General features: G+C 41.9%; 1 protein-coding gene across 1 annotated transcript in view; it reads left to right on the top strand.

Moving 5' to 3' along the window:
- Positions 1-15,503, top strand: part of LOC139666688 (polypeptide N-acetylgalactosaminyltransferase 10-like) — a 98,363-nt gene that overhangs the window by 58,924 nt on the left and 23,936 nt on the right. The window contains exons 5-6 of the mRNA XM_071545995.1: positions 13,101-13,286; positions 13,723-13,906. Coding sequence (XP_071402096.1) covers positions 13,101-13,286; positions 13,723-13,906 — 370 coding nt within the window. The remainder of the gene's footprint in view (positions 1-13,100; positions 13,287-13,722; positions 13,907-15,503) is intronic.

Genomic DNA, 15,503 nt, shown 5'->3' with positions numbered 1-15,503 from the left:
TTGAGTTAATTTCTTGATGCTGTCATTGCTTTTGCTGCTATAGAAAACTGCTGTCAGCAGGCTAGAGCCACACTGAACCGTCTTATCACCAGCAGCAGCCTCACTATCAGCATGACAGAGATGGAGGGAAGGAGGGAGGGAGGGAGGGGAGAAATGGAAGTGGGAGCGATGAGGAGATAGGAGACAATTTGAGGAATAGGCAGGGAGGGAACTGAGAGTGGAGGGAGAGAGGGAGCAATCCAGAAAGTTGGAACAAAATTTTTCACGTTTATTCATGCGTGTCGCTGTGAGTGTCTCTGTTTGTGTATGTGGCTGAGGGTGTGAGAGATAATGAGGTAATGGTGCTCAGCAAAGTGTGACAGAGAGCTCAGGGGAAGAGTGACATAAAGAGGGAGATGGAGAGGGAGACGGAAAATGGAGGACAAAAGAAGCTAATTGAGTGTCGCCATTTGGAGATGTGGGCCCATCAGTAGGAGCTGATCGATTGAAATGTCTTTCTGAGGAGAGACGAGGAGAGAGGAGAGGAGTTTAATCTGCATGGAGTTCCAGATGGGTGAGATTTACTGCGTGAGGACATTTGGGATGGCGTCTACTGTACTAGCTTCAACACCGTATTGATTGGCCTCTGTATTACGTTATGGCCTAGACTCGTAGTCTACAGATCAAATAGTAGTCTGGAACTTCATTTAAAAGCCACTTGGCAAATTGAATTGTGACTGAGCCTCTTCCTTCCCTCAGTGAGTTTCTCCATACGGGCCACAGAAGTTATACACGTATACATGCTGATATTAGCCACATCAGGGGGAAATACGGTAGTGCTTTACATTACGGTACACAAATTACAAGGTGATAAGTGTGTAATTACAGAGAAAGTAACTGGTAAGTTCTGGTAATAACGAGGAAGGATTTTGTAATAATGTGTAATTTCTTGGTTAAATGCCGGTAAATTCTGGTGATAACAAGTAATTATTAGCATGGTATTACCATGCTAATAATTACTAGTCACAACTTACTATATTAGTGTAGTACTGTTAAACAGTACTACACTAATATAGTAAGTTGTGCAATCATTATGTAGTACTTTTGAAGCATTTGCTTACTGGTCCTTTTCTTCTCTCTTAAATGGAACTTCTATATTCCTGTTTAGAAGACAGATGAGGTTGTTGCAGTATTGTTACCAAGTGCCTGTTAATGAAAGTACTAGATAACACCAGGGGAACTGTACCGCCAAGTAAAGTCAGGCTTGATACCTCAATATTAGAGTTACAGTTATTGCCCTTTGTGTACCGTAATGTACAGTGCCGTAATGTAAAGTGCTACCAAAAATAATATTTGACGGTTCTTATGCTGCATTTACACTTTCGTTTTAGTAGGCAGCAAACCAGATGTTCATTATTTTCAAAAGGGGAATGATGGTAAACTCAGTGCTGGTGTGAAGCCTGCAGACGGAGCTTGATGATAAAAAATTTCCCAACTTTTGCCTCCACCTGCAGCGTTGAAGGCAGATGTTAAATGTTAGAAAGTCTAGCAAAAAAAAAAGTCTAGCAAAAAAAAATCTGTGCACAGCCAGTTGTAATGGAGCTCCTTTACTTTTGGAAGATTTGTGACACAACTGCAAAGCCTCTGCACCCGGCTACAGTCATTTTCTACACATCGAGTCTGTTCTTTATTGATCAGTGTCTAATTAATTAAAGGAAGCAAACGTTGTATTATTAAACATGCTATCTTCACATCTTAGCTGCGATTTTTTCACACAACACCTATCATGATGGGATGCAAATGAATTTCAATCACGTTTCACAACGGGAGAACGTCTGGGTTTACTGTGATGTTGTGATGCAGTTGATGAATGGCGATATATAAATAGATACATCTTTTTATGATTGTAAGATAATACATTCCCTGGCATTTTATAATAAATCACATTGTTGTATGCTGTAAGCTAGGTTTGTATACGATTCGGTTGCTAATGTAAACTAGCCAGGCAAGTAGCCTTACATTACTGTATTCTCCATAGAAGACATTAAAGCAGCAAATCAATTAGAGAGCCGGAGAGCTGAGATCACATTCGAGTACACTGATAATTAATTAGGTGTAAATGTCATCACCACAAATGCACCATGGGACTGTACAGCAGCTGTACTTGTGTTCTTCTCCCAATTAAAGTTTATTTTGGGGACAAACGGCGTTCATTAGTGTCTATAACTGTCTCGGTGTTGCATTGGCTTAATGACCAGCATCATTCTAACTTAACAAAAAGACAAAAGAGGGCCAGATTGGAAAAGTGTGTGTGTGGGACAGAGAGAGAGAGAGGAAAGGGAGGGAGTGAGAAAAAACTAGAGAGTTAATGAGAAAGGTTGAAAAGACAAAGGGTAGTAAAAGAAAGGTTGTTACAGCATATGCCTATTCCTTGATGGTTGAAGCAATGGAAGGAGGAGAGGAGGAGAGAGCAGGGCAGAAGTGGTTAGGAGAGAGGAGGAGAGGAAAGGAAAGATGGTTAGGTTAGAGAGAGGGATAGAGGTGTTGGCCTGTTGGTCAACTCACCCACTAAGTGATGAGAACATAGATACTAAAATAATCTGTGTCCCCCCAGTAGATCATTCGCTCTAGTGCTCCATGCTAACACTTTAGCATACATTATGTTGAGTGACAGTAGGCTCCATGCTAACACTTTAGCATATGTTGAGTGTTAATAGGCTAGTAGGCTCCATGCTAACACTTTAGCATACATTATGTTGAGTGACAGTAGGCTCCATGCTAACACTTTAGCATATGTTGAGTGTTAATAGGCTAGTAGGCTCCATGCTAACACTTTAGCATATGTTGAGCGATAGCAGGCTCCATGCTAACACTTTAGCATATGTTGAGTGTTAATAGGCTAGTAGGCTCCATGTTAACACTTTAGCATGTTGAGCGATAGTAGGCTCCATGCTAACACTTAAGCATATGTTGAGTGTTAATAGGCTAGTAGGCTCCATGCTAACACTTTAGCATATGTTGAGCGATAGTAGGCTTCATGCTAACACTTAAGCATATGTTGAGTGTTAATAGGCTAGTAGGCTACATGCTAACACTTAAGCATGTTGAGTGTTAATAGGCTAGTAGGCTCTCACTTTAGTAGGGCTGCAAGGATTAGTCATCATAATCTGCAATATCAGTTATGCAAATTTGTCGACATTGATTTTTATTATTGACACGTCACATTTATACGTAGCAGAGAGATACGAACAAATAACAAGAGTAACAAAATCTGGGAAAATTTCAACTCTAAACCCAACAACAACAGCACAGTGTGACCTCTGCAAAACAGAATCGCCTTCCACAGAAGCTTTTACACCAACATTTAAAACAAAGGTGTTCTTTCTGATTCACTGTCAGAGCCAGGCTTCCCTTAACTGGGGTTCCCCTCAGAATAAACTGTCACTCCACCCGATGTACATCTCTCACTGTCTCTTTCACTCTCTCAGTGTGTTAACATGCTATTTCTCTCTCGCCGACTTAATGTGTGACCAGTGACCACAGTGAAGCAGAGTGTGAAACAGAGAGTGTTCACATGAAAGGTTACTGTGGCCGTGACAGGAGGGTGGCTGAGCCCAGCAGCACTGCTAAAGGGCAAGGCATGTTTCACGACTCTGATCACTCTGAAGGCGTGTGTGTGTGTGTGTGTGTGTGTGTGTGTGTGTGGACACATAGTTAAGGGAGATATGAGAAAAGACAAATTCCTGTAAATGTAGTAAAAAAAAGTATTTCCACTATTACAATTCATCCTCTTTTCTTCTTCTTTTCTTTATTTTCTGTCGCCTAACTTTTTCCATTTTTTTTGCTCATGCATATTTCATTGACACGCAGTTTTAGAAAGAACTTATATTTAGAAAATGAACAAACAACAGGGATTGAATTATCCCTACTGGTCTGAACTCTGGAGTATTGAAGTGTTGTGAAACTGTGTGTTTGTGTGTGTGTGTGTGTGTGTGTGTGTGTGTGCGCATGTTTATGTTGCCGCATGCACAGCTTCAAACAGAGCCTAACCAGTATTATAACCTTACATAACCCTACCATGTTGTGCAGAAGTGTACCAGAATTTTTTACCTTGATACCAATACTAAGTTTAATATTTAAAAATGTGATATTACTACAATGCCATGGCAAACAAGAAAGAAATCTCACTGTGCTTTATTTTAAAGTTGCAATGTGTAATATTTATTTTCTCCTGAAGCATAATATGACCAGTAAATATCAGCAGGGGTTGCTGCACATGACTTATGTTGCACCTCTGTCACTTTCCCCATGTTTCTGTTCCTCACCTCTGTGCACTCGTCTCACAAAGCAAAGACTGAGCTGCACCGTGCTCAGTCACTCCCACAAGAGACATTTTTTTTTTTTTAAACGATGGTTGCAGAAAAATCAGCTTCATATCATCCCAGGCCGGCGCAGGGGAAAATTGAAGGTATGCGATGGAGTTCACAAGGGCACCGGGATATTGTGTCGGAGGAATAAATTAGCAGCTCCAGTCTCTGGTGCTGTGCCAAGGAGTTTAATCCACCACCTTGGAAAAAAAAGACCTCAAGCTGCCATGTTGGATCCACTGTAATTTGGAGGCTAATTGAATAAAAAAAAAAATGCATTAAGGAGGATGCTGCTGCTGGTGGTATTTGTGGCGGTGTGATGTGTGTGAGTGTGGCTTACATGATTATATGTGTGTTTCTCCTGCTTGTGAACTAAAATAGCATGAAGTTTGACATTACTTATGTATTATTTTACCATTGATAACACAGAATGTCAACAATGCATTTAAATATGAATCATTTCTAATAAGGATAGCTGTTTTTTTTAGCTGTGTGACTGAATTCTGGACACAGGTCTTAATGACTTTTGCATTGAAAAACTCTCAACAAGTCTAATACAGTAATAATATCTTAATATTATCTTAATATTGTATATATATATTTTTTAAACAAGTGAAAAAAACACTGCCAATCATGTGAGAATATAACTGTCCAATGCAAATCAACTTGTTTTCAGGAATTTTCTCCAATCAAGTGACATTATCCCTTCACAAATGGAGCAATAATCTGTCTGCTGTCACTCGTTCCGAGAAAATTCCTGAAACAAGTGAAACTGCATTGGGAACAAATTAAATCATCTTACCACATTGTTAGATTTTTTCATTTACTTTAAGAAAACCATAGACCCAGTTAAACTTCAAATGACTAACTTAGCATGGACATTTTGCAGTGTAGCTGCTTCTGTTGTAATTAAAGCTATACCTGAATTAACTAACTGCTCCTGCTTTCAAACTTTTGGAAAAGAGACTCTGATCCTTTTTTCAGATGTTTATTGGCCATTTTTTGAGATGCCGTCCCAATGAACCTATGAACATCTACATGACTGAATTCAGTTTCGACTCATGCCTCTGCATTATTTTCAAGTCAGTTATGGCAGTAATACCTGAGAGGACATTTTTACTGTGATAATCCCACTGAGCAAAAGACGTGATTTCAACGTCTTGTCTATGCTTTAGCTCTCATATAGCCCAGGATCATTACGGCTATTTATAGACCTATTTTAGACCAAGCAGTAAATACATTATTACAATGAATAAACATCTGTAAATACCAAAAATATGCACCAGAGAAGTCCTGTAGACTAGCCTACAAGATAATTATCTGAGCACAAGAAGTAATTTCAACATTGTGTCTATGCGTAGCTCTCATATAGTCCAGGATAATATTGTCTATGTATAGACATCTAATAAACGTTCACTTTTCAACCCCATTTAAACTTAATTTAGCCTAGACGGCTATGGGCCATTTAGACGTGTTTTAAACGTCTAATCAACGTAAAATTGCTCAGTGGGATGAGTACGGTGATACATATCATTATGTAATGGTTTAATGGCTTTTATGCAACCGATGCACATGTATTGACTGTTTTCTCCAAAGTAATGTAATGGCATAGTAACCATAGTAGCTTGGATGACGGTACCTGTTATATAAAATGAACTACAATGAACAGAAATATAAATGCAGCTGCATGCGAGGGTTTTTGTCCCAGCTCACATAACAGATCCCAGACTTTTTCCATGCACACAGAATGCTCATTTCTCTCAAACTCTGTGCACAAATTTGTTTACGTCCCTGTTTGCGAGCACTTCTCCTTTGCCAAGATAATCCATCCACCTAACAGGTGTAGCATATCACGATGCTGATTAAACAGCATGATCATTACACAGGTGTGTATTGTGCCGGTGGCAATAAAAGGCCACTGTAAAATAAAACAAACCGCCACAGATGTGTCAGGTGTTGGGGGAGCGTCCGGTTGGCATGTCGACCGCAGCACTGTCCACCTGAGCTGCTGCCAGAGAGCTGAATGTTCATTTCTCCGCCCTGAGCCGCCTCCAGTGTCGTTCCAGAGAGTTTGGCGGTACGTCCATCTGGCCTCGCAACCGCACAGCCATGCCAGCACCGGGGCCGCGACCAACGGCTTCTTCACCTGTTGAATCGCCTGAGGCACCTGAGGCACCTGAGGCCAGCCACCCAGACAGCTTGTCGGTTTGCACAAATGAAGAATCTCTGCATAAACTATCAGAATAAACTACCGCAGCATAAACAACCGTCTCTGCAGGGTCGTGACCTGACTGCGGTTTGGCGTTGTAACTGACTCAAGTGGGCAGTCACTTACCTTCGATGGCCACTGGCATGGAGTATCCTCTTCCGATTCCTCTTGAGTCCAGGTTTCAACTGTACCCAGCAGATGGCAGACAGTGTATTTGGCGTTGTGTGTGTGTGTGTGTGTGTGTGTGTGTGAGCGGTTTGCTCTCATCGTTGTGAACAGAATTCCCCATGATGGCAGTGGGGTGCATTTTAGTGCATCTTATTGATGGCAGTTTGAATGCACAAAGACACCCCGGGATAAGAGCCTGAGGTCGAATTGTCGTGCCGTTCATCCGCCACCATCACCATGTGTCAGCTTGGTAATGCACGGCCCCACGTGAGTTTATATGAGAGCAGCTGGCAACACCAGGACAGTCGGCAGGAGAAATAAGTGAATGACAGAGAGAGAGAGAGGAGAGAGGAATGGCTGGTAAGATGGGAGTTAAGGGGGGTTGTTGGCCATGCTGAATAAATGGGTCTGAATTTATATTACTAACACAGTGTGTGATAGCCTGACAATGGCAGCAAGCTTGGTGAGCGAATCGTCCCTCTGAACCCGGCTGTGAGATGATCCAGACATCCGCGATGTCTCGGCCCCCCGATCATCTCCTCCGCTTCACATTCTAATAAAGACTAATGTGTTTGCCGACATCAGCTCGCTCTCATTAGCGTGATTAATTGCCTCCTCGGTTTCAGTAAACAGTATGAGCTGTATTCCAATTTATTTAGGCGAAATTAACCAATCATAATTAAACACTGTGATCTTTCTCTCTCACCTTTCCTCGCGCAAGCTCTCTTCGCGCACAGGGCAAATGTCGGTCGGTTAATTTCGGCCTAGCCTCCTGTCATTAGGAGGCCGACGCACGTGTCACTTTGTGCCGGGTGACGGTTCATACCGGCCTGAATCAATCTTTTAACGGTCAGTTCATAATGGGCTGATTTATTGCAGGAGCATACGGAGGGGGAGGCTTGCCCTTTCCTCGCAGTGTGACGCCAACCTTATGGAGCCCTTCAGGCCTTGTTGCAATGTCAAACTTTACAGTGTGTAGGGCGACTGGTCTGCAGCACAACGATGAGAAATGAAGACCGTCCACCACTACTGGTATTGTACGAGCTGAGAGAGAGCCCACTGAGCAAAAGACGTGATTTCAACGTCTTGTCTATGCTTTAGCTCTCATATAGCCCAGCATCATTACGGCTATGTATAGACCTATTTTAGACCAAGCAGTAAATACATTATTACAATGAATAAACATCTGTAAATACCAAAAATATGCACCAGAGAAGTCCTGTAGACTAGCCTACAAGATAATTATCTGAGCACAAGAAGTAATTTCAACATTGCGTCTATGCGTAGCTCTCATATAGTCCAGGATAATATTGTCTATGTATAGACATCTAATAAACTTTCACTTTTCAACCCCATTTAAACTTAATTTAGCCTAGACGGCTATGGGCCATTTAGACGTGTTTTAAACGTCTAATCAGTGTAAAATTGAGAGAGAGAGTCAGAGATAAACAGAGAGAGAGAGAGAGAGAGAGAGAGAGAGAGAGAAGGGAGCCTTACATAACGTCACATATAGGTGTGAAGTAGAGCTGCAACGATTAATCGATTAGTTGTCAACTATTAAATTAATCACCAACTATTTTGATAATCGATTCATCCATTTGAGTAATTTTTTAAGAAAAATAAGTCAAAATTCTCTGATTCTAGCTTCTTAAATGTGAATTTTTTCTGGTTTCTTTACTCCTCTATGACAGTAAACTGAATATCTTTGGGTTGTGGACAAAACAAGACATTTGAGGACGTCATCTTGGGCTTTGGGAAACACTGATCCACATTTTTCACCGTTTTCTGACATTTTATAGACCAAACAACTAATCGATTAATCGAGAAAATAATCAACAGACTAATCGACAACGAAAATAATCGTTAGTTGCAGCCCTAGTGTGAAGCCTGGGATGGAAGGATGGAGGGATTAGCTTTAGTTTGACGGAGACAGAGAAAGAGAGAGAGAGGGATACAGAGAGAATAATGAGAGACAAAGCAGGCGGCCGCACACAGCATCACAAACAGCAGTAAAGACTAGAACAGGAGGGATTAGGTGGAGGTTGGAGTGTGGTTATTTGCACAAATGATCCTCAGTCCTCATCCCCTGCTCCAAAGTCAAACACTAAACCTGGATCCTAATGCAGCGCACTGGACATAATGATTACAAATGGAGGAGGCTGACCTGTATGTGCAGCGCATGAGCTGAATGAAAGAGAGATACAGTAGCTGGTGAATGAGGGAGAGGGACAGAGTCAGGACTTGGTAGTGACAACTGAATTTATGAATGAGAGTCAATGTGTGTATATGTATGGTACACATTGGCTCTGGCCATATAATAGTGAAAACTATTACAGAAAGGCCGTGTTGCTCTTGTTGCTGTGATCCCTCGCTGGTTGTGTGTGTGTGTGTGTGTGTGTGTGTGTGTGTGTGTGTTTCTCTGTGAGTCGACTGCAGCCGGTGGCCTGATGTGTGTTTCTCTCTGACCTTCAGCTGTGTTTGTTTGTTTGGATGCAGTTTGATGAGGAGAATATAGCAAGGTGGCATTCATTTGGTCTTTCTCATCTCAGGACGGATTTAGATGAGATGAAGCGTGTGTGTGTGTGTGTGTGTGTGTGTGTGTGTCTGTCCAGCTGTCTGCTTGAATCAGGCCTGCCTCCCGAGAGAAGCCAGCAGCTAAAGAGACAACTGCTGCCAAACACCATCAAGACAGAAGGAGGGAAAGGAAAGAACAGAGGGACGGGAGTAAGGGTAGAAGGGATGGAGGGAAGGACAAAAAGAGGAAGGAAAGGAAGGGAGGAAGGAGCTAGGATGGGAGGGAGGGAGGAAGGGAGGGAGGGAGGACGGGAAAGATGGAAGAGTGACTGAAAAGACGAAAGGAAAGAAAGGGAGAAATTACGGAAAAAAAGGAGAAATTTCAGGAAGGATGAGGGAAGAGAGGAAGGGAAAGAAGTGAGGCAAGAGGAAGGAAGAAAGAAAAGGGGGACAGAAAAGGGGGAGGAAGGAAGGATGAAAAGATGAAGTAAGGGAGTAAAGGAAGTAAGGAGGAAAAGGAGAAAGGAAGGAAAGAAGGAAGTAAATAAGTGGTTTGAAGAATAAGTGAGAGAGGAAGGAAGGATAGAAGAAAAGGAGGCAGAAAGGAAGAATGGATGGATTGAAAGAAGAGAGGGAGAAAGGAAATAGCCTAAGAAATGGTGAAGGGAGGGAAGGAATGATGAGGAAGGAAGGAAAAGATGGAGGAAAGGAATGTGGGAAGGGGGAAGAAAGGAGGGATGGAAACTGAAGGAAAGAAGGGATGATGAAGGGAGGAAGGAGTGAAGGAATGAAACGGAGGAAGCAAAGATGAAAGGAATGATGAGACTGTATTAGACTAATTCATTGTACACACCATTTCCGTTTACTCTGTTTACAATAACCAGGACCCTGAATATGAAAACCCTGAACATTTATTTAGGATATATGGATATTAACCAGTATATTCTGGCTTGTAAACAACGTAACCTTTTTATTTTTGGGTTTGGCAAAGACCACAAGTGCTGTTTCCATGGAATCACGAGCATCAAAATAACGAGACACTAATGAACACAGCAGGAAAACTACATCCATGTATTCAGGTATATAAGGTACCAGTGGTGGAAGAAGTATTCATATCTCTGACTTAAGTAAAAGTAGCAATACCACAGTGTAAAAATACTTTGTTGCAAGTAAAAGTCCTGCATTTAAAATCTTACTTAAGACAAAGTACAAAAGTATTAGCATCAAAATATACTTAAAGTAGCAAAAGTAAAAGTAGTCATTATGCAGAATGGCCCATTTCAGAATCATATATATCATGTTATTGTACTATAATTATTGATGCATTAATGAGTTCATCACTTTAATGTTGCAGCTGGTAAAGGTGGAGCTAAATTTAATTACGTTATATACTGCTGGGTAACTTAACTAATTTGTATTAATAATCTAAATCTGCAAAGTAACTAGTAACTAAAGCTGTCATTTTTTTCTTAACTTGAGAAAAAATGCTATTCTCAAAAAACAGTTCTTATATATTTTCTTAACTGTCTTCTTATGTTTCTTCCTAAGAAAAAACTTAATTAAATAAATGGTATTCTTGAAATGAAAGTTCTCAAATTTTTTCTTAACTTTAAGACGGCCCTTCACCTGTCTTAAAACTCCTACAGTGAAGGTAAGCCTCTAATATCATATATTTAAACACATTTTAGACAAGTAGGTTATAGTTCAAAGTCTTCATAGGTTCCCCTACACCTAACATTAAGATGAAGATTTATTGTAAAGCTTTATTTGGTGTAGGGCCAGGTAGGCCTCTGTCTCATGTTCATTGAAAATAAGCTAGCAAATTTTACAGTTACCAACAGCAACCAATGTTTAAATCTTTGCTCTAGTTGCCCTAAATAGGTTTTTCCCCAATTGTTTTGCAGATGGAAGCACTTTGGGTTGCCTCCTAGCCTTGTCTCCTAGCCTTCTAGCCTTGTCTCCTAGCCTCCTAGCCTTGTCTCCTAGCCTCAATGGTAGTAAGCCTAAAGTTTATTAACCAGAATTAATTCAGGCCCTATTTTGAGAAGTTCTTAAGTAGGAAAATTAAAGAAATTCGTAAGAAATGAGACTGTTACTAAGAAAATATTGAGGAATTGCACTTACAAGCCTTCTTAAGAACTTCCTAAAATTTCCTCTTATGTCATTTCTTAAGATCTATCTTAAGAACATATTGGTGAATCCGGCCCCAGTTTTTGGTTTGGTTTCGGAGAGCCAGTGTGGGGAACAGACCACCAAGGTACAGGGTTTTCTGACGTCCATGAACTGCAGGAGTGACCAGCTGATCTTCTGTTTGTCTGTTTGTCCTCCTGTGTCGATGCAGTGGGCACCGGTGGCGTCTTCTGCCACACATCAAAGCCCTGTCTGTCCAGGGCTTTAGGCTCACATTCAGAATATTGATGAGCGTATAAAGGCTCTCAGAGAAGAGAGTCCCATCCTCCATCCGCCCTATTTGCTCAAAAGAAATTTGGAAGTGACAAATCAAAACTTAAGAGCGAAATACAAGCTGTCTTCTAAACAGTCCTGTCCAGAGAAAGCTGGACTCACCAACGTTTTCCTCTCTTGTCCCTTTGGTATGAAGCGATCACAGACCGGCCGGGTTGGTAAATTGGTTTTTACAGTCAGTAGTAATGACATCACATTACAAGATATCTGGGAATTGAGGTTCAAAAAGTTTGATTGAGTTAATGATTTCTGCCCAAGGCAAATTGTGAAGCAACTGAGTTTTGAGAAATATTTTAAATTTGAGAAAAGCTTCTTTCTTTCTTGAACGAATTTCTGTATATTTACCGCACCGAATTAAATGATTTATCTGATTCTGCCTCTGATTCTAGTTAAAGAAAGGGCCGTGACCTGTTCTGACCTTTCACTGACGGAGGACAAATCACCTGCTCATTCCAGGATGTTTGTCCTGCATCAGTAAAGCAGCACTTTCCTTCAGTTTGTCAGGTTGATTCATTGCTCCTGCAGTGTAACTCTCTGCCTGTAATGTCTGCATTCAAAATGTGAAAATCCCACCGGGGAGAAAAGTGAGGGGAAGAAAACTTTCTCTGCATAGGTAAGAGTGGTTTGTGATGTAGAGGCCTTGAGGGAAGTGTACAAATTTTGTGTTTATACAGCGGTAGCCATTAAAACAAGTCCCCTATCCTGCAACTATCCTGCAACTATCCTTCACTGGTAACAGCCACTGCAGCCTATTCTATCTCGAATGCTGTAAATAGAGCTGAATAGGAATATTTTGTGGGAAAATACAAGCATTTATGGGTCCATTTTGTTGTTTGGTGGCATATTTTAACTGGCTGAACAGAGACGTGGCATCACCTCGAGATATTTCCAGCAGAAAATGTTTCAGCAATCTCAAAACATCAACAGTAAATGTCAGGTTTTGGTGTCAGTCCCTCAGAATCAAAGAGCGAGGGCTTCTTTCTAGAGCCGCCATTTTGCACCGAGAGACCATACAGAGAATCATACAGGGAGAAATCCATCGTAGAAGAGGAGAGAGACCGGTTTCTCCTTCGACAGGAGCCTCAATTCAGAGCAAGGAGTGCGGCAGCGATCATAGACATTAACGCAACAAGTCCACGTCCGTTCTCTGGAGGTTGTCCAAAGGAATTCTGGGAAATGAAGGAACTCACTGACTGAAGTAGACGAGGCAGGTTGAGGGAAAGTGCGAACCACAGCCAGGGAAATTACAGCAATTCACAAAATCACTTCTAGAATGCATTGAACAACAGAATGATGATACGTAGCAAAGTGTTCCTCCTACCTGTCTTCACCTCCCTGTGTCTCCTCCTCCCTCCCCTCTCTCTCTCTCTCTCTCTCTCTCTCTCTCTCTCTCTGTGCAGAGCACCTAAAGGTGGCCCTAGAGGAGTACATGGTGCGGATGCCCAAGGTTCGCATCCTGAGGACCAAGAAGAGGGAGGGGCTGATCAGGACGCGTCTGCTGGGAGCCGCCGCCGCCAAGGGAGAAGTCATCACCTTCCTGGACTCCCACTGTGAGGCCAACGTCAACTGGCTGCCCCCGCTGCTGGGTGAGAGTCACACACACACACACACACACACACACACACACCCAAACACTCACATACACACTCACATACCTCACACACGTACACACTCACATATACAGTCTTGTTACTGCTGGGCGAGGGATACACACCAACTGGCTTGCTCTCTCTAACACAGATCCAATCACTTGCACACACACACACACACACACACACACACACACACACACACACACACACACACACTGAGACTAACATCAACTGGCTACCTACCTTGCTGGATGAGGGACACACACTCACATACCTCACATACACACAAATACACGCTCTATAACCTTGCTTAATTGTGTTTTTTTTACTGTGTGCTTTTACTGTAAACCCTGTCTGGACTATAAAGCTTTTGAACTGAATTGAGTCTGACACCCATCTCTCTCTCTCCCTCTCTCTCTGTCTCTCTCAGACCGAATCGCCCAGAACAGGAAGTCCATCGTGTGTCCGATGATCGACGTGATCGACCACGACAGCTTCGGCTACGAGGCGCAGGCGGGGGACGCCATGCGAGGGGCGTTCGACTGGGAGATGTACTACAAACGCATCCCCATCCCTCCAGAGCTGCAGAGGGACGACCCCAGCGAGCCTTTCGAGTGAGTGAAGGAGAGGAAGTGCCACATACGGGAGAATAGGGGGCGGAGTCAGGGGCCATTCATGATCTGAACTGAGAACGCATGGTTAAGGAAACAGAATGTGAATTGAAATGACAGCAAACAGAATTGAATTCCATTAAATTCAATGAAATTCCACTTCTAAGAGAGTTTGTCTCGCTGAACGTTATAAATCAAACATTATGAATCAAATAAAAGACACTTCAACATATCAAATACATTCAATCAAAATGTATAGAATTACATGTTCTGCATAAAATACCAGCTGAAAGGTCCCTTCCCTTTTTTTTTATGTTTTTGATGTTTTTGCGTAAATCTTACAATATAGTACAGTCCTTACATGGTATAAACCATCACCATCATACAGATTTACATTACTTTTCTCAAAGAAAAACGACATAAAAAACAAACCAAAACAAAACATTCATGCCAGTAAAAATTTAAGTAAAAATGAAGTAAAAATAAAAAAAAATAAATAAATAAAAAAATACCACGTGATCAGATCCTATACCTCACAGGATAAATCCTTATCTAGATCTTGGTCCTTTCAGTTGTCATCAAAAAGTGACCCCACACCTTGATAAAAAATATTGTCTCTCCCATGAAAGGTTCCTTTTAACATTTTATGATATTCAGTATTGATAATATATATAACACTATGTGTAATCTCAGATATGTGGTAAGAAAAAACAAAAAAAACATCGAATTTCACAGAATTTTATTGAATTAAATTCAACTTTCTGAAATTCCAATTCAATTCCAATTCCGTGGTTCAGTTGGAGTTAATTCATGAATTGACCCCAACCCTGAATCCTGTATTGTGATGTAACTAATGTTCAACTCTTTCACCTTTATTTGGAGAGTTCACCTACATTACATATCGATGTTTCTGAGGCTCCAGTCGCCAACAGTAGAGGACTGTTGTTGAATTTGGCAGCTCCCTCACATTACATTATACCGTCGCAAGGGAATTGAACTTGTACTGTTAGTGCAGCTAAAGTCACATAATGAAGCTTGCGTCAGTTCAGGTGGGACACGTTAGTCAGCTGACAGTCAGCTGATCCAGACGAACCCTAACTCTTCGCGACACTTCAAACGCACCGGTGTGTTTTAGCTGCCAACTGCTCGCTCCTCCCTGCGGCTCCTACCTGCCAAAAACGCCGCTCTGTTCCTCCTCTGCTCTCTTATTAATCATACTCACAGTGACACCTCTCGCCTCGTGCGTTATGTATATTTTTCCCGTTTCTCGATGATAGGCGTCTGCTGGGCTCTGTTCTGTGCGCCCTGCGGGGGCGGGGGGGGGGGGGGGTTGAATCTTTAGGAGGCTGCTGGGACTCACGAGCGGAGCGCCCCAGAGAGCAGAGCCTGCACCGCCAGATACGACTGTGTCACCGTTCAAACCATAATAATGATTTTAACTTCAGGACAAGAGAGTTCTTTTGGAGTACGTCGAGTCCCGCTGCCGTCAGACCGAAGGCCTCTTATCTACATAAAGACACGTTTTCAGGAAATTTTCAGGAACTGACGAGCATACAGTTTAGAATTTGAAAGGACTTTGTGGATCTTGGTGAACTTTAAT

Source organism: Centroberyx affinis, unplaced genomic scaffold (assembly GCF_046629955.1).
Source record: "Centroberyx affinis isolate AG114_WGS23_722 - 3 ecotype Tasmania unplaced genomic scaffold, CSIRO-AGI_Caff_v1 ptg005085l_1, whole genome shotgun sequence".
Lineage (NCBI taxonomy): Eukaryota > Metazoa > Chordata > Actinopteri > Beryciformes > Berycidae > Centroberyx > Centroberyx affinis.
The sequence above is the reverse complement of the archived record's forward strand: the minus strand, read 5'-3'. Positions and strand labels throughout refer to the sequence as shown.